The sequence below is a fragment of the Malania oleifera genome, chromosome 1, assembly GCF_029873635.1.
Source record: "Malania oleifera isolate guangnan ecotype guangnan chromosome 1, ASM2987363v1, whole genome shotgun sequence".
In the NCBI taxonomy this organism is placed as follows: Eukaryota; Viridiplantae; Streptophyta; class Magnoliopsida; order Santalales; family Ximeniaceae; genus Malania; species Malania oleifera.
The window spans coordinates 84,227,890-84,248,709 of NC_080417.1; the positions used below are offsets into that span (position 1 = coordinate 84,227,890).

At 35.0% G+C, this 20,820-nt stretch overlaps 1 protein-coding gene across 1 annotated transcript in view; it reads right to left on the reverse strand.

Annotated features, from left to right (window-relative positions):
- Window positions 1-768: 768 nt before the first annotated feature.
- The window catches only part of LOC131159757 (uncharacterized), a 63,189-nt gene continuing 43,137 nt past the window's right edge, over window positions 769-20,820 (reverse strand). The window contains exons 4-9 of the mRNA XM_058114915.1: window positions 12,739-12,864; window positions 12,505-12,625; window positions 12,270-12,354; window positions 6,640-6,753; window positions 6,499-6,538; window positions 769-1,384 (exon numbers count right to left, since the gene is read on the reverse strand). Coding sequence (XP_057970898.1) covers window positions 1,232-1,384; window positions 6,499-6,538; window positions 6,640-6,753; window positions 12,270-12,354; window positions 12,505-12,625; window positions 12,739-12,864 — 639 coding nt within the window. The 3' untranslated portion in view covers window positions 769-1,231. The remainder of the gene's footprint in view (window positions 1,385-6,498; window positions 6,539-6,639; window positions 6,754-12,269; window positions 12,355-12,504; window positions 12,626-12,738; window positions 12,865-20,820) is intronic.

The window sequence follows — 20,820 nt, forward strand, 5'->3', positions numbered from 1 at the left end:
ATGAATAGTTATTTCCTCATTTTATTCTAAATCAAATGTAATATAAAACTCTTTCTAAATAAAGAGTTCATATGACACTAATGCAACCATTGTCCAGCAAGATTATCTTTATTACTGAAAGGAGTAGACACTGGAGTTGTGATTCATCTGGAATGAATACTCCTCCAAATGATCAAAACCTAGTAACCATTCCATTCTCATATCATTTCTTGAAGACAAAAAAGTCCATTTGAAGTTTCATTGGCATTTTCCATCGCACTCTTTTCCTCTTACCTTCCAAAGATTAAAATTCAAGACCTACAAGAAACCCCCAACTTCAACGTAATGGGTCACCAAAATCTACCATTCGTTCAATACCAAAAGAGAGCTTTTTTAACAAGTTCTTTGATATTTAATGAGTTTTACAAGAAGAGAGAGTCATCATGCGTAGGCTTGGGACTTAGAAGGAATAAGGAGAGGGGTTCTAGTACACCCCCTACCCTCCTCTCCCTGTGATTATTGGTAGAATGACCATTAAATTATAAATGGAACACGAAGGCATTGGTAAATCACATACACAACAATAAACGAGTTGGAATTTGGTTTCAACATCCATTTTCCTACCAAATGCCTCTCAGTTGATCCAACACATCAATGGCTAGAATCAAATTTCTGTAACAATATGCATATGGAAGTGTGATGGAAAATGAATGCCGTTGTTGCCTCGTCAATTGTATATTTGGCAAGTACTTTGTTTAACGCATAAAAGTATCTAACACTACTTCAAGCTGAGAGAAAATAGTGTTTCTACTTCACTTTTCTTTAAGCTCGGGTGAAATACTGTTCCCACTTCACTTTTAAAAATCAGCTATTACACATGGAAGAAAGGCATAGATGGCTGCCACTCGCTCAATTGTGCTGACATATTATCAAAGAGATTATGCATACCAGCCCAAAATGAAGTACTAAACCCAACATGAAGAAGCTTTGGAGAGAGGATGAGATTGCAAGATCAAAACTAAAGTCTATAAGATCCACGGTTGAACAATGTGGCACACCAACAGATTAAATGTTTATATATTAGAATGTTCAAACATCTATGCGACTTAAAACGCAAAGGGAAGACAATCCTTTACTCCATTCTTAGTGCGTGGATGGGGAAAAGGTAGGGGGGAAGAGCCCTGGAACACTGGAAGTGAAATCTTCAATGCTGTTAAATTTCTTGTTCCACCTCTTCCTACTCTTTTGGCTTTCACCGGAGCCACCATCTCTGAACTGCTGAAATTGGAGTGTTCAAGAATGGGGCATAACGGTACAGAAGCGGGTTAACAGCCCTCCCAACCTTGGCCCACACACTTTGATGATAGCCAGCAGTCACAGGAGCATGATACATGAGCTTTAGTAGCTGTACGCAAGAAAATTAATTACAAAATAAAACTTTGAGATGTAACCAAGAAAGTTAACTGCAGAAAAGTTTGAGGAGAATGGCATAATTAACCAGACAATATTTTTTCCATCCATCATTTTTTTTAATCACTTGATTCTTTTTCTTTGTTGACTCTTTTTATGAGTTCCCGTTAGAACACAAGAAATTATAGAAAAGATGCAAGTAGGCCACTCCTTTGGTTACAGCTCACAACCAATTGCAGAAAATGTTCCGACAAAATTTAAATTACAAAAACACTAGCAATAATATAATATACATATATATATATATAAACAGGTTAGAGTCAACTCACATCCAGGTCAATGTCAGCTCTAGTACACACAGCGTCCATGAGTATGCAGAATGTGCATAGAATGTTCCCAAGTGGACATCCTTAGTTTGGGATGTCCATTTAGAGGAATAAGGTTCGAATCTAGGAGAAGGTGGGAAAGGATAGAGGGTTGATGGGACAGGGGCTACCTTCTGTAGTACGGCCTATGTGCATTAAGCCTCCAATGAACTGGAGAGAGAAAAAAAAAAAAGAAACAGAGACTAACAATACACATGAGAAGCATGAGAATCTGGATTGGTGGGCTTTGCGAACCAAGAAATTCCATGAAAATACAGAATTTCATGCTCCCTTCAGATGGAAAGAAATGGAGAGGAGAGAAGAAAAGAAACGGATCTCTCTTCACTTCCCTCATTTGGTTCACCTAGGACAGATAGAAGAGAAAAATGCAAAAGAAAAAATTAAAGAAAATGGCCATTTTGTTTCTCCCCTAAATCAGGGACAAATAGAGAGAAGTGGAGAGAGGAAACTTCTCAAAAACAGTGCCTCGCAGGGGATATTGTAAATAATGCTTTTGTGTCTTTAGCCAAAGAAATGAAAGAAATTATTTCTTCTCCCTGCCCTTCTCCTCTTATATAAGTTTCTTTTCTCTTTTCTTACTCCTAGTCCTATAAAAAATAAATGCACTTAATGCAGGGAAAGAATGTGGGCTTTAGTAATTTTGAAATTGGAAAACCAAAAAGGAGAACACTGCAATATCTGATTTTTACAAGATCACAATTCTTCTGTTATTGCTTCCATGGGATGGGACTCCCATATTTGATTGGAAGAGTTTTGAAAAATGCTGTATTGTAAAAGATTATCCAAGAGGCTTTCCGTTGCCATGTTATCATCATAAAATTTTGCATCCTTCTCCTTTGTTCATTTTTTGAAAAGCCTTCTAATTCAAATAACAGCAAATATAGTAAGGTTGTGTTTGAGAGCATGGATTGGCCCCATATTTTGATTTGCATGGATTTGGATTAAACTCAGCATTTTTGTATTATATTTATCCAAATTCAAGGCCTGAGTTCCAAGCTCCCAAACATGCGGTAAGTATATTGACAGCCCTAACAATTTTGTGTTGGTAAACTTAAAAATCAACCATATGGATCTACAGTCTGCAGAAAAAAAGCCTGAAAGAGTTGACTCCATAAGTCTAAACTTCATGAAATATAAAATAATGTGCAAAAGTACCAAAAATATTGAAAGAAGTACCTTGTCCTTTAAAAATAATTAACAAAATCATGGACAATGAAAGAACAGAAGATCTAAACAACACAAAAAAACACCAAAACCCCAACATGGGGCAGATTTAGTTGTGCCAAAAAAAAAGTCATATTTACATCTATTGTTTGATCATAGTAGTATGCTAAGTTTGTAAAATAAAAAAATAACATAAAAGCCATAGACAAGCATGCAGTACGAAGACAGTTCAGGATGTAAAGCAATTCAAGCCTGAATCTAAATCAGGTTAACTCTGAAACCCATTCCAGCCAGAGAGATTCCACTGCCCTAGGTCTTGCATATCAAAACTTACTTTCCACATATAGGCCCTAAACTTTCCCTATCCCCTTTCTCCCAAACCAAATGGCAAAAAAAGGGCCCCAAAAATCAACAAACAAGAATAAATAGCCAAATACTTCCAGCTAGAAGGGGAATTTATTTTAGAAATTAGGTAGCGTAAGTGGGGGTATTCTTGTCCCTCATTTTAATTATTAATATACAAAGAGCGAAGACCTGGAGCTGTATGCATCTCTCCAGAACTTCTGACTGACTGTTGCATGGTACATCCAGTTCTGGTAAAACTTTTTCAATTTCTACTCAATAGTGTTTCTCTGGAGCTGTAGCATGCTCATCTGTGTCAATTACGTCTATTTCTCGTTTTATGTTCAACGTGTCAATCAGGAAAGCACATTAAGAATTCTCTTCCATTTTTAGAGATGAGTTTCGTAGTAAATCATTGTTTTCTCTTAATCATTCACATATTTGGAGTCCATTTAGAGTTAAGATTTTGACTAATCAATATTTTGCATCTTTTGTAAATGATATTTCACACATTAATGGGATTTATTTGCTAAGAATCAAATGAATTTCTTGATGTATTCACTCAATTCTAATAGGAAATAAAAACTTAGTTTGGCATTGGCATTCAAAATTTTCAATCTGCCAATGCGCTCTATTTTTTCAAAAAATGAGCTTCGATCTTTTTGCCTGGCCAAAAGGCCATTCATAAAATATTGTGTACATACGCCTTAGCAGAATGGAATGGTTGAACGGAAAAATAGCCATTTACTTGACACATCACATTTTCTACCCCTTCATGTGCATATGTTCTGAAAACCTTTTGTTGTAATACTCTCCTCTAAGAAGATGAATTCCTTCTTTGTAGTGTACCCAAAAATATCCATGTTTGTTGTGGCTTGTGCATTGAGTGCATATGCTTAGCTTATGTTAAAGATACTGAACAAGGAGAGGTTCTCTCCTTGTGCTATTAAATGAATCTTAGATGTTATGATCCCCACATTCACATAGCTGATGTCACCGTTTTTTGAGGGGATGCTTTATTTTTGCAATGCTGGGTCTTCGTTAGATGAATCTCTATTGAGTCCATCAATGTTGTCTAGTTACTAAACCAAAGGTACAATTTGAAGGTTTATGAATGTTGGAAAGCAGACACAGATATTACTACGACCTTGCAACCACCTCTTCCAACCTTAATTACCTCAACTTTTGGCCTCGCAGATCCTTCCCAACATGACTTGTATTTTCCAATTGCTCACTGAAAAGGTACCAAAACTTGTACTCAGCAGTCCTTGGTTTCTTATCATATTGTTCATTATGTTTAACTTCTTCAATTTTTTATTATTTCATGTTCTTTTGCCTTCCTCTATTCCATTCCTTCCTCGCATGTTAAAGCATTTGCTAACATGGTTGGGCGCATGAAACAGATGTAGAAGTGGGATAGACTAGTCAAGGGACAAGGAAATAAGTGGATCTTCCTCCTAGAAAGGAGTTGGTTAGGTATCATTGGGTCTCACAACAATAAATATCTTCACAGTGGCTGTATCGAATGGCTTAAGGCTAATTGGTTGCCAAGGGGTACGTCCAAACATATGATATTGATTGTTTTGAGACTACTCCTATTGCTTAACAAAATTCTACTCATGTATTCAGTTGACAGTTAATTTTGATTGGACCTGATACTAGCTAGATGTGAAGAATGCCATCTGGTATTGAGATTTATGGTAGCCTCCTGGTATGTTGCTCAGGTGAGGGGGGTGTTAAGGTATGTAGGGCATGATGATATTTATGGTATTAAGCATTCTCCACAAGCTTGGTTTGACAAACTTAGTACAGTGGTTTTTACATTTGGTTTTATCTACTGCTACAATGATTGGTAAGAAAGAGACGCACGTGGTACTTACAGTACTATCATCACTAGCAATCGCTGGAGTGGGATTGCATGTCAAGTTGTAGCTTCAAGAAAAAATTTGAATCAAGGACTAAGATGCTTCACTTTCTTGGTGTTGAGATTGTATGTTGATAAGAAAGAACTGAACCTGTCTCGACGAAAATATACCTTGAGACTTACTAAATGAGAGTAGTATTTTGGGAGCTAAACCAGTTAATACCCCTACAGATCACTTCTATTAAAAATACTCCTATGCATACCAAATATGAAGTTGGATAGAGATGTTGGATCAGCCTATGAACATAAATGTCGATATAGACAATAATTTGGCAAGTTGATCTACTTGCCAGTCATAAGACCTCACCCGTCATTTTGTTGTAAAGGTGGTGAGATAGTTTGTGAAAAATCCCAAGCAGCCAAACTTGGACATTATTTGTAAGATTTTTAGGTATCTCAAAAGCTCTCCCAGAAAAGGTTTGACACACAAATGTAATAGAAACTGTGAGATTGCAATATATTCTAACGCAGAATAGGCTGGCTTTGTCGAAGATCAAAGGTTTACTATTTTTAAATGGTAATTTTATGACCTATCATAGCAAGAAACCAACTAACCTAGCAAGATCAAGTGCCAAAATAGAATACCGAGCTATGGTGTATACTGTAGGTGCCTCTGTGCCATTGAAATCTCTTACGTCACAAATGCGCTTCTAAATAACAATGCCTACAGGTATGTTTTGTGACAATCAAGCTGCTATCAAATTGCTAGCAACCCAGTGTTTTATGAGATGACAAAGCACATTGAAGTTGACTGTTATTTTGTTAAGGATGTTATGTTGAAGAAGGTTGCGACTCCATTTAATAAATTTGTGGATCAGATATTATATACACCCTGCCTACTTGTTGTAACAAGCTGGGGTAATGTGATATTTATATGCCTCCATCTTAAGGGGGATCATTAGAAGGGAATATATTATTTTAATAATTACATGGTGTGAGTGGTGTGTTCTTGTCCTCCAAATCTTTTTATTACTAATATATATAAAGTGCAGATCTGGAGTGGTATGTATCTCTCCAAGACTGTCTACAGCTGCCTCCCACCTCTTGACTCTCTTCTTCTCCCCTTCTTTTCTTGCAGAAGTGCTGTATTTTCTTCAGTGAATAACCACTTATTTCAAAATTGTAACACTTCTTCTCTCCTTTCTGCTTCCAATTTGAAATTGGTCACACCATTTAAAAAAAAAATTTCTCCACATAGTGTGGGGGGAAAAAAAAGAAGAAAAAAAAGGGGGGAAAAGGTGAAGCTGAAGCAAGAACATTCATTCTTCGACTATAACAAGAAATAAAACGAACCTGCCAATACATGAATGTCTGTATTATGTTGCGTTGCCACCTGCATGCACATTTTAGACTTTTAGGGGGAAGTATGAGTAAAATTTGATGGTGAAACACAAAAGGTCCCAAAAGAGCAGCTAATAAGATTAAGCAACTCACGAAAACAGGGAGACAATTAGAAGTAAGCCAAGCCCAATCTCAGAATGTGAAGACAGTATGCTGAGAGTAGTAGCATTTGACTCCACCCACACACAAGGCTCTTCCAAGTACTTCCTGTTCCACAAATTTTTTTACAAGCATGGAACTTTTTCAGTATTGACAAGAGAAAGCTGGTAAGCAAACATGAAGTCTATATTATATGCTGAAAAATAATATAATGGGAGACAGATATCACAGGAGAGTAATTGGATTCTAGATCCTTGAGGATTAATTGAACTATAACTGTAAGAAGTAACATCATTTAATAGAGGTGGTACCATCCAGCCACACTATTCCCGATCAAATCACAGCCCGTACTATGCACAGGATTTTTGTATCAAACCTAGGTAGGGTTTACTAATTACGGGATCATTTCTCGAAAAAAAAAAAAAAGGTGTCTGGGCCAATCAGTTACCGGCTACCAAAATTCTGATATCTCCTTATTTTTTAGACATTTCACATAAGCATTAAACTTACAAAGTTCAGACGCAGTTTTATATAATTCATGACTAATACTAAGCATTCATAATGTTTTAAAAGGGGAAGGCAAAGGCAATGCACCTTAACCCTTAAGGGCGAGGTGTTAGCCTTAAAGAATTGAGGAATAAGCCTTTAGAGAATTTCATTTTAGATCAAAATATGTAAATAAATTGCATATATTTTGAAATTTAAGAAAAATTTAAGAAAATCACAGATTTAATGTAAAACAAATCAATATAATTTGCAAACTATTTTTTGGCCATTCAAAAATTGCTAACTTGAATTCAATACATAAATCATGACACGAGATAGCTTTAACATTACCAAGTCCAAATTATTTTCAACATCTAAGACACAACTCTTGATTATTATGGAAAGGATGAGGTTCAAGAGATCAACTCATTTATGACATTCCTTTTATATAAACATGGAGTCAAAATTTTCTAACCAAATCTAACTTGAGAATCACAAACACAAAATACATAAGCCTCAACTAAAGCAGCACAAAAAGCGTGCCTTTTGTACAAATGCACAAGCCTCAGCTTTTAAAGTGTTAACCTTTTTGGAATTTGGTATGTAGATTGAGCCTCAAGGTGTTTTAGGCATGCCATGCCTTGATGCAAGCCTTGATTGAGCCTTTTAAAACATTCATTCATACAATCTTTAACTATGAATTTGTATATCATGCTTTATGCACAAGATATTGTAAGTCAATGATGCAGGGGCAGCATCAAGGTTCTGCAGCCATGGAGAAATTAGAAGAGGACGGGGAAGGGAGGAAAGAGGAGATACCGGGGGGGTACTCACATTCACTTCAATTCACATTCATCAACAGCTGCCTACAACATGGCTTTCATACACTATTTATAAGAAAGTCTCTTTACATGAAATTACACATAAACCCCTAAAACTACATTACATAACAAATGTACCCCTACTTTACACAAATATTACAAACAACCCCCAAATACACATAACCCTATACTAATTAATACTAAACACACATAATAAACTACTAACTTAACCCCACAATTCCTTAACCCAACTCTTCTTAATTATTTTCGAGCAAGTATCTTCCTTAAATATTACTTCTTGTCCTACATCAACTACTCTCCCCAAGTTAGAAAAAATCTGGCCTTGAATATTGACATGTTGGAGGATCAAAAGGGAGAAGCAAACTTGGATTCCTTGAAAGCCAGCGTTTGAGTGATACAAGAAACCACAATCCTTTGGCAGCATCATAGACTTTAATTGAGAGTAAGCATCAATAAGCACATTGGGAATGACAAACTCAACAATTGGAATGTCTTAAGGACTTTAGATGTCTTCAAACACATTCATTTCCTTCCTTGTATTGTCTTCAAGTTGAGTAATTATGACTGATTCTTTGTCTTGGTTCATTGATAGAGCAGATTTCCAAACAATTTTCTTCCCATTATAATGAAAAACATATATGTTCTCATGTCCTTCAGTCACACCTAAATCATACAACCAAGGAGAACCAAGGAGTACATGGCCAAATATTAGCCAAATATTCACCCATTTGGATGGGAACCAAACATCTTTCATAAACATGTACAACAGAGTTATCAACCCAAGGTATCACGTAAGGCTTTGGGTGAGGTTCTGGAAGAAGCTGCGTACAAATGACTCCATTTATGGAAACCACATTCATTGGGCATTTTCCATCAATGATGATTTTGCAAACCTTTTCTCCACACTTGAGAAAGGTGTTGAAGAGCTTGAAATTGTGCCCAAGGTTTGATAAATGGCATTTCTTTGGCCTATAATTTGTCACCATGTTGCTGAATTTATGCATATACATGCTGCAGCTATATATCACAACCCTTTAACACAATTTCCCACAAGCCTTACTCCCAATATCTCAAAAACAATCTTCAATACACCTTTCATATTGATTGTCCTGCATGCTTGCTTGCAATATGTTGTGTCGACAACAAAATATCTCCTTGCAGGTTAAAATATCGTGGAGAAAATCCAAAATCTCAAGGCTGAAGTAATTTTTTGTGAGACTGGAAATTGCAGAAAACAGTGGAAGTTTCCCAGTCGTAGGTCGCCAGCATGTGAGCCTGTTCCAGTGATCGGAAGGCAATGAAATTATAAGGGAAGGGGCGTCAGGCTGTTCTGTCTTTGATGGTGTGGGTGGTGTTGCAGGATGGTGGCTGGAAAGTGGTGTTTGAAGAAATGGGGACATGGATGGAATTTTCTGAGAAGTTCAGAAACCGAACTTCAGAGAGAGAGAATTAAAAAACTGAAGGAGAGAAGAAGATGGGAGGTTGGAGGAGTAGCTGAACAGAAACTGCCAAGAGATGGCCACATAATTCAGAAATGAGTGTGAGTTGAGAGAGTTATGGGAGAGAAAAGAAGAAGACGAGAAGTTGGAGGAGTTGCTGGACAGAAACTGCCAAGAGACGTCCACAGAATTCAGAAATGAGAAAGAGTTGAGAGAATCATGGGAGAAAAGAAGAAGAAGAAGAAGAAGGAAAAGAGAAACAGAGAAGAAGCAAGAGGGCAGAAGGCTGCTGGGCAGCAAAGGATTAGGACAGAGCAGGAGATCAGAACAGAAAAACAGAGAACAAGAAGAGAAGAAAGAAAAAGCAGAAGCAGAGAGGGAGCAGAAGTTACAGAACAAAGGAGAGAAGGAAAAAAGAAGAGGAGGAGGAGAAGATGCAGCAGCAGGGTGGGAGGGAGAAGTTACAGAACAGAGGAGGAGAAGGAAGGAAGTTGCAGCAGAGGGAGATAAAGTGGCAGAAAAGTGGGGGAAAGGAAAAAGAGATAAAGGAGGGAAGATGAAGAATGAAAAGAAAAGATGGGGGAATTGAAATGGAAGAAAGAGATCATGGTTGGGTTCTGATACCAAATGATGGAGGGGCAGTATCAAGGTTCTGCAGCCATGGAGAAATTAGAAGAGAAGGGAGAAGGGGAAGGGAGGAGATACCAGGGGGAACCCACGTTCACTTCAATTCACATTCATCAACTGCCTACAACATGGCTTTCATACACTATTTATAAGAAAACCTCTTTACATGAAATTACACATAAACCGCTAAAAATGCATTGCATTACAAATGTACCCCTACTTTACACAAATATTACAAACAACCCCCAAATACACATAATCCTATACTAATTAATAGTTTAATACTAAAACCACACTATTAACTTAACCCCACAGTTCCTAACCCAACTCTCCTTAATTATTTTCCACCAAGGATCTTCCTTGGGTCTTACTTCTTGTCCTACATCACAAACCTATTTACATTTAAAAATCACAATCCACCAAAAAAAAAAAAAATCAAAAAACATCTTTTTAACTATCAGTTATAGAACAAATATTACAATGAAATAAATAGCTGATTACAAAAACATATCTCAAATAATTAAAATTTTCAATTAGCTTAAAAGCATTATTATATATAAATGATAAGTATTCTGCTTCCAAAATAAATAGAATTGGTCAATTTGAAATGAAAATAAATAATTGGTGGAAATTTATGGGCCACATTTTTTTAAAATAATAAAAACATGTCCATTTTTCAACAAAAAAAAAATCTTATCAAATCGGTGAAAATATGCAGGCCTTTAAAAAGAAAATCCTTTTAATCCAAAATTACCAGAAAATTGGATTGGAATTTTGGAGGCCAGAGAAGACCTATGCCTCTGCTTACACAAAAACACACACAGAGAGGATAGGACCCTAGGCATATAATGCTAACTGGAAATAAAATTAAAAGAAAAGCATTCTAGAGATAATCAAATGTTGATATAGATATTCTGAAAGCAATAGAGGCCCAATTCAACTAAAATGATGCTTGAGGCATCAGCTCAGGAAAAAAAAATAATGAATTTGATTTTTAGTATAAGACTTTTAGTGGTTTCATTTATTCTAAAAAATCACTAATAAAAAAAAAAAAAAAAAAGCAAAAAGCATTGCAGGGAAATTCAAATTTACATGGAATTTTGTGAGCAAAAGTGGCCCCTTAAGATATAAAAAAAAAAAATTGTACTTTGGGCATTATAGCTCAACCCAAATGAATTTTATTTAAATTAGAATATGGAGTTTCAGTATTAATATGAATTTTAATAGAAATTTCTTTTTCATACGAATCAAGTATAGTCATGACAAAAGTTTGAAGAAAGAAAGTAAACACACTTTGACATGGTTGCCTATTGCTTTTACCCTGTTTTTCCATACTTGTATAGGGCTTTTATCCCCTATGTACATGATTAGTAATAAAGTACATGTAATTTGCTTCCCTAAAAACTAAAACTACATCATTCTGCCAAAATACAACAAAAAATAAACCTGGCATCAAAATCTACAAGGCATCTTTAAGGATTGCAATTTAGAGGTATGCCTCAATATGAGCATCATTAAAAAAAAAATGGTATGTATCATCAAGAAATTTTTCAGCATCAATTGTTTGGTTGACATTTCAAAAATTATTTAGAACATGTAATACCATTTTAATATGTCAAGAAAATAAAATTGGACAACTCACACTAAAGACAAACCTAGATAAGCTTTTCAAAAAATGTTTTGACATGATACATATCATGAAGGAAAAGGTCAGACTAAGAAGTAGTTTGTTATAATATTCTTTTTGATTAAGCAATTAAAATCAGAAGGGTGCAGATTTAACCTCTGTTATTGACTTGAACATCATAACTAAAACTAACTTCACTGTGAAGGGAGTTGTTTCCTATCAAATGGATGCAAATAATTTTCTAACAAAAAAAAAATTTGTTCTCAAAACAGGGGAAAAAAATAATTCCAGGACAGGAAACATTCAGGAAAAGTATTTTCTTCCCAAATAAATGGGGACTGAAGATAAATCTCTAATTTTACCAAAGTCCTAAAGGAAGAGGCCCTAAGAATAATCTTCATAGAAACTCAATGAGTCTACATTGGAAATATCAAATTAGTTGAACCACTGACAATAGAGAATGCCAAACAATGAAGCAATTACCCAAAAAACCAAATTTTCAACTAGATAAATACTTCAATCTCATCCAAGGAATATATCCCAAAAAAAGAAATAAACTAGCAACCTTGTATATTTTAAAGAAAGATTTTAAAATTCAACTACCTATATAAGGAGGACCGACTGAAATTACGCCTGAGGAACTTGGCAATGTGCTCAACAGCTCGACATAAAACAGGAATTAAAGCAACTGCAATGAAGTTCAATATCAGCAAACAAGGTATTAATTAATGTGTTGGGAAAACAGCATAATAGATACTTAAGCACAAAAATATTCATTTTTATTTTTGTTGTGGGGGGAGGTGGGTGTTTGCAGCATGAATGGAAACCAAATGCTAACATTTTAGCGGAAGCTGCGAACTGATGAATGTCAGGCAGTAAATAAAGTGGATAAAATCCTTGGCTACAATTACTGACTGAAACCATGCTTGTACAGCCTGCAAGTTCCATGCCCGTGGTTTCTGGAAAAAATATAAACTGGTTACTGGTAAGGGAAAAAATAAAATAAAGTAACAGCAACACAACCAAATAAGTATAGGATTGCAAGGGCAATGAAACCATATGTTAAAGATACCCCGTATATTGAATACAGAGAATACAGAGAGGAACATGTAGTGCCCATAAAGGAAAGTCGATATGCCCTATTTGAAAGATTTCTTGGTACAAGAGGAAAGAGTGCGAGCACAGCCACCACAAACACCTGCAGATAGAAGTCCAATATCAAAAATAGACATGACCGGGGAAAATAGCACCAGATTTACCAGGACTAGGACTAACGCACAAAAATATCTAATAGCCATGAAGGATCATATATATATTAACCAAGTTACCAACTAGAAACTCGCAAAGTGTTAAGTGCTTGCTTACATTGTTTATGTTGTAAACACCTTTTTTTTTTATCAGTGAAGAAAAATTATATAAAAAGAGGCATCAAGGGGATGCCACCCAAGTACAAAGGGGAAAAACAGGAGAGACACCTTTAAGACCCTATTTGGCACCACTTATGAGTTATGAATAAGTTATGCTACTTCCAATTATTGCTAAAAATGGAATTCTTTCATTTTATAATTTAAACTTGCCAACCCCTGATTTGTTAGGGTTCCCAAGGTTGTTGCTAGAAAACAATCCCCAGAGCCTCATTTGCTTCTGGTTCCAGCAACGCAAGTGGTCCTCAACTTGTCTGTATTCAGCCTTTTCTTCTCTCTCCCTGTATATTGTGCCTAATTAATTTACTTCCCAGTAATAATTTTAAAACAAACCAAGGAGCTTTGTGCACTTCTTGTTGCATATTCAGACTCTTCCTCTTTCTTTACTTTTTCTCTCCTTAGACCTGGAGTCTATGTATAAATATATTTTGTAAGCTTGAGAGAGAGAGAAGAAACCAAAAAAATCTCAAAAAATTTACCCTCTTATCCCAGTGTTAACACACAACCCCAAACCTTTTTGTTCCCTAAAGAACAAAGAACACAGCATGCATAAAAAATTAAAAAAATTAAAAAAATTAAAAATTAAAAAATGAAAAATTAAAAATTGAAAAATTAAAAAGGTAAATTAAAATAAAATTCAGCAACATGGAGACTACCACAGAGTTTTCTTGAAAATTCAAGTTGTTACTGATAGGATGCAGCACAGAATGTTTTGGAATGGATTACAACTACTTTGAATAAGCTAACAAACTGAAGTTGCAGCTTTAAACGAGACCAATTGTCTCTCATAAACCCCCACAACCATAATAATCAATTAATTGGGGAATTAAATGGGAGATTTCAGATTTTAATAAAGATGGACCTCCTGATGAATTTGATAATTGGGATAATTCCCTGGAGAACTATTTTTACTAGTAGGACATGAAAGAATCCTGAGAGCTATAATTGGCTGAATCTAAATTAAACCACATGAAGTTGGTGGATTAAACAACCAGTGTGTGTGTGTGTGTGTGTGTGTGTGTGCGTGCGTGTATATATGGAGAGATCCAGACATGGGTTGAGATGAAATGAGCCATCCAGGATAGTTCCCTTTAATCCACATGGACAAGTTCCAGACAAGGACAACTCCACCATAGCCCTCTTCAATTTGAAGCAAGAAGACAATTACATTAGTAAATTTTTTTTTTTTTTAATAAAAATTTACACTAGCCAATTCATATATATATATATTATGTATGTATGCATGTATGTCTGGAGAAATCCAGATATGGGATGAGATGAAATGAGCTATCAAGGGAAAAATTTCCTGTAATCTACATGGGCAAGTTCTAGACATGGACAACTTCACAATAGAGCTCTTCAATTTGAAGCAAGAAGACAATCACACTAATAATTTTTTTTTTTAAATAAAAATTTACACTAGCCAATTCCATCATTTGGCTTCTCGTATAGATACAGAACAGAAAATGCCATGATTTTACAAACGGTTAAAGCATATAATTGCATCCAAACTTGCTGCATGTCATCTCATTACAATTGAAGATGTTGTTCATGTTGTCATTCAATACAGGTTATGGAGCATAATCTTCCTAAAGCTACATTGAACCATTGATTTGAGATAATGATGAGTTGAGCAATGATTAAAGGTGTTCAGGCTACCACTCCATGGAACATTTGAGCATTTCAGGTCAACTAGTAAGGTCCAGCCTGTAATCGAGTGTTTCAAGCATTAAGGTATTGGGAATTGTGCTCCTCGATGTCCAATTCAAGTGAAGGCAATAGCAAAAAAGACAAAGATGGAGAAACACAAATGATTGCTGCAGCCAAAGAAGTTCCAAATGACTTATTTGTGTACATTAATAACCTCTAAATAGAGGCTAACTTCTAAGTAGTTGAAAAGAAAGTGTCCAGCCAGTTCAGCAGACCTCTTTATGGCTCTTATTCTGTCAACACTCTGCCCCATAACTCTTATTCAGTTGAGTCCCGTTCACAAGCACTTGTGGAAGCTCAACCCTCTACATTTTCGATAATCATGACCACCTCAGACTTGTTCCTCACCTTCTCATCTCCTCTTCCTACCTCAGGTTTCTTCATCTCTCTCCCCTTGTTAATCTTCCCTTCACTCTCTCCATTGAATCGGCTGGTTGATGCTCATGCAGGTTGGAATGATGGTGTGGTGAATGTTTGATACAGTTTCGACTATAGGAAGACCAATCATTTCCTACAACTCTCATGTTCATCCATGGGGGTTTAACAGTGGTGCAATAAGGGTTAGACACTGTGGTGAGGCAGTCTTGAAGCTGATTGGTGACAAAATTACAGCTTGGATTTCATTTTGATTTATCGCATTTGTAATCCAATTTTTGGTTTGGCCATGGATGGAAATGATGATATAGTTTTGACGCTTAAACTTGGTTGTGATTGCAATTTTGGATCCTGTTTAGCCAATGCATTTGCAACGCACTTGAATCTAATTATTGAGCAGCCATGTAGCTTTAACTAATTTATAACAAGATTAAAACTTTGGCTTTGCGGCATTTATAACTGAAGATGAGAATTAAGGATCTGGTTTGGGGTCTTGAGATGGGGTTCAGAAATGAGATAGCATGTTGCAATGACAGAGGTTTGCAAACAAATATGGTCCTGTTTGCCTAATTGAACACCTTGCTTGGATGCTCAAAAGTTGTAGGAAAGAATTGGGAATTTCATTCTGAATCTTATCCTTTTTATTATTAATGATGAGGGAAAATAAGATGTGAAAGACGATAATATTTGTTTATATTGTCGTAATGTGGTTTGATTATTGAGAAAATGAAAATAAAAATAGAGTACAACAACAAGCCTTAAGTCCCACTAAGTGAGGTCAGTTACATGAACCTTTTTTCCGCCAATTCACCCGATCGAGAGCGTTTTCCTCTATTAGATTAAAGGCTATTAAATCCTTCCTCACTACCTCACTCCAAGTTATTTTAGGCCTATTGCTATCCCTTTTCATGCCAAAAACAATAACTAACTCACTCCTCATCGGTGCTCTATTAGGCTTGCATTTCTAATGTCCAAAGCACCTAAGCCGCCCCTCCCTTATCTTGTCTTCAACCGGTGCTATTCCTAAATTATTGTGTATGTTAGGGGTGGGCAAGAAAAACTGAAAAACCGAATCGAAAAATCAGCAAACCATTTTTCCAGTTCGGTTTCGATTCAGAATTTTTTATTTTTTCGGTTATTGGTTCGGTCCATTCAATAACCATAATTAACCAAACCGAACCAATATACTATAAATATATTCAAAAAATGTGTATTATATATAATATTATATAAAATTTTAATAATTTAAATTTTAAAAAAATGTACTAATATTTTGAATTATCATTATATATTAGTCTCAAGAATTGATATTGTTGAGATGAATGGAAAATGTTAGGGAGGGAAGTTTGTTATACAAAAGAGGGGGAGTCTTGGAGTTTCCAACTTTCCGATGTGGGACAAGCAAATAGTGCACAGCAGGAGACCTGAAGAAGGCTTAATCGCGAGTGTTGGCTTTGGGAACTAAGGGAAGTGAGACAAATTTGTCCCACATCGGCCGAGGGAAGAAGGGACAACCCTTCCACCCCTTATATATACTCAACTAAAACCACTCCTCGCTGTTGTACGCAGCCCTTGAAGGCTGGGCCTAGGCTACAGTGTTGGCAATTGGCCCTTGCCAGATTCTTAATTTTTTTTTTAGTTGGGGTTGCCTTAATGGCTGGGCCCAGTGGAGAATATTTTTGAGTTCGATTTCAGTTCGTATTTTTTAGCGAAACAAAACTTCGATTCAGTTAACGGTTCAAGGGTAATGGCTCGGTTACCCGAACCATGCCCACCCCTAGTGTATGTGCTTGAAAGTATTATATCATTCGTCCACCTTAACATTCACATTTTAGCAACTTTTACTTTTTGTACATGTTTCTTAGTTGCACAACATTATGAACCATAAAGCATAGCCGGCCTTATAGCCATCATATAAAACTTTCCTTTTAATTTCAAGGGTATTCTACAATCACACAATACACCTGATGCACTCCTCCATTTTACCTATCTTGTTTTAATTCTATGTACTGCATCTTCTTCAATTTCTGCTTCTGCCTGCATAATAGATCAAAGATATTCTAGATCTATTAGTGTTATTAATCTTTTGATTATCAAGTTTAATCTTCTCTCCATTGCCACTCCTTACATTACTAAAATTACATTTTATATATTTTGTCTTATTCCTACTTATCTTAAGCCCTTTAGACTCTAATGTGGCTCTCCAAAGTTCTAGCTTAGATTCTACTCAGCTCCTACTATCATCAATCAACATTATATCATCTACAAACAACATACACCAAGGGATCTCATTTTGGATATTCCTAATAAGTTCATAAATCACTCAAGTAAAAAGATAAGGACTCAAAGTAGAATCTTAATGTACACCTATTGTGATTGGAAAATCTCTAGATTCCCCTCTTGTAGTCCTAATGCTAGTTAGTACTCTATCATACATACCCTTAATGACCTCAATATACTGCATACCCCCTTCTTTTCTAAGATCCACCAAAGAAATTACCTAGGTATTCTATCATATGCTTTCTCGAGATCAATAGAAACTATAAGCAAGTCCCTCTTCTTTTTCCTAAACTTTTCCATTACATTTCTTAAAAGATAAATAACTTATGTTATTGATCTCCAAGACATAAAATCAAATTGATTTCTAAAATGCTCGTTTCTAGCCTTATTCTATGTTCAATTACCCTTTCCCATAATTTCATCGTATGACTCATAATCTTAATTCTACGATAGTCATTACAATTTTGAATATCAACTTTGTTTTCATATAAAGGTACTAATGTACTTTTCCTCCATACTTTTGGCATTTTCTTGATTTTTATGAAGATTAGTTAACCAAATATTTCCTTTATCCCTTAAACATTTCCAAACTTTAATTGGTATTTTATTTGGTCTTATAGATTTCTCACATTTCATCTTTTTTAATGCCATCTTAACTTCAAGGACACTAATTTTGCGAATAAATCTCCTATTTTTAATCTTCTCCTCATTTGTCACTTCCAAGTTCAATCTTTCATTTTGGTTTTTATTAAACTTATAAAAATATCTTCACCACCTCTCTTTTATGTCTTCTTCTCTAATTAAGACATTATCATTCTTGTCCTTCATACATTTTATATCACCTAAATCTTTGCATTTTCTTTCTCTAGCTCTAGCAAGTTTATAAATATATTTTTCTCCTTCTTTTGTATCTATTTCTAGTATATAAAGTATTATAAGCTCTATATTTAACTTCACAAATATTTTTTTTGCATTTTTTCTCGCCTCTTTGTATTTTTCAAGATTTTCTATATTTCTACAATTTTTCCATATTTTATACCAATTTCAAGATTTTTTAATGTCATCTTAACTTCAAGGACTCTAATTTTGCAAATAAATCTCCCATTTTTAATCTTCTCCTCATTTGTCACTTCCAAGTTCAATCTTTCATTTTGGTTTTTATTAAACAACTTATCAAAATATCTTCACCACCTCTCTTTTATGTCTTCTTCTCTAATTAAGACATTATCATTCTCGTCCTTCATACATTTTATATCACCTAAATCTTTGCATTTTCTTCTCTAGCTCTAGCAAGTTTATAAATATATTTTTCTCCTTCTTTTGTATCTATTTCGAGTATATAAAGTATTATAAGCTCTATATTTAGCTTCACTAATATTTTTTTTGCATTTTTTCTCACCTCTTTATATTTTTCAAGATTTTCTATATTTCTACAATTTTTCCATATTTTATACCAATTTCTTTTTATCTTAATAGTTTTTTGAACTTCTTGATCCCACCACCAACTTTCTTTACTACCCAAGTGTCTTCCTTGGACTCACCTAAAACCTCTTTTGCTATCCTTACCATAGAATTAGTCATTTTATTCCAAACAATATTTGCATCTGTCTTACCCACTACTGTCCAATCACACTCTTTGATCATTTTATTTTTGAATTTTACTATATTATCTCCCTTCAAACTCCACCATCTAGTCCTCTTGTGTTGATTTATGTTATTCTTTCTTTTCCATTTTTTTAATATGTATATCTAATACTAGGACAAACTTTCACCTAAGATAACTTTACAATTATTACAAGATAGGCGATCCCCATTACTAGTTAAGAAGAAATCTATTTACCGTTTATTATACCCACTCTTTGAAGTTATTAAGTGTTCTTATCTTTTTATAAAGCAAGTACTCAATATAACCAAATCGTAAGGCATGGCAAAATCTACGATTGTATCACCAGCCTCATTTTTATCTCCATATCCATGGCCTCCATGTATCCTCTCATATCCTATATTATCTTTTCCAATGTATCAATTCAAATCGGCTCCTATGAATGTCTTTTCAAATGTTGATATCCCTTGTAAAATACTATCTATATCTTTCCAAAATTGTCTTTTAAGATTTTTTGCTAAGCCTATTTAGGGAGCATATGCACTAACGACATTCGCTATCTCCAAGCCTAGAGCTATCCTGATTTTAATGATCCTATCCCCTATTCTTTTAAACATATACCACATTATTTTTTAGGTCTTAGTCTACAATTCCCACCCCATTTTTATGTTTCACTTTTCTAGTGTACCAAGGTTCTCTAGCTTTCTCTCCTACCCATTTTGTCTCTTAAAGGCAGATTAAGTTAATTTTCCTTCTAAACATTATTTCTACTAATTCCATACTTTTGCCCGTAAGAGTCCCATTTATTCCAAGTTGCTAATCTAATATTAGTTTCTTGTGTTAACATATTAGCCCTCTCCCTTCTATATTGACCCAATCTATTCCCTTGACCTACGTGAGTTTGGTAAGAATTTATGATAATAAGAGTTGACAAAGTTTTACGCTGCCTATCAGCTACCTAATACAACCCTACTCCTTTATCAAGGCTTGGGACCGACTGTGTGTACAAAAATAATTTGTGTTAAACAAGTGAAGTATACGTTTGAGTTTTTTTTTTTTTCCTTTATGCAAACTTATTTCACATAGACAATTTTCTAAATCACACACTACAGTTAGTAGACACCACACAAACAACACAATGTGTTTAAAAAATCTAAAGCATACAATTTTGGGTGTGAACCCAAGCTAGACTACAATTAAAAAAAGAAAAAAAAAATCATGCAAAGGTACTATTGAAAAATTTTGTATACTCCAAGATTTGCAAAATGGGAAACACAAAAATGCATACATTAAGCCTACAAACCATAAACACAAAATCTCCACTATTAACCAACTAATGGAAAAATAATAATAATAGTAATAAGAAAAGGAATAACAAGAGAGGAGAGGATCACACAGGCGACTGAAACTAAAAGGTAATGACAAACCAACTGAAAATACTAAAGTACCCTATGGTGCTGGAAATTTGATGCTGCAACGAAAATCAATCAAAGAATATTGAACAATGAGGGATTGCAAGAATTGTTCAATCTAAACTCAAGATTCAAATTCAAGATTGGCTATGGAGTTTAGTATATGGTGCCGTCACTAGACTCACACCCCCTCACACATAACCTTGATCAAAGCTATATGATCTTTTCCGACACGATCTTGAGCTAAAATGTGCAATTTACCTATTTTTACTCAAAATTCTATTGACTTGAAAACACGTAATTGCAAAAAATTTTGGTGATTTGATTTTTTCACTTCCAAGAAAATAAAA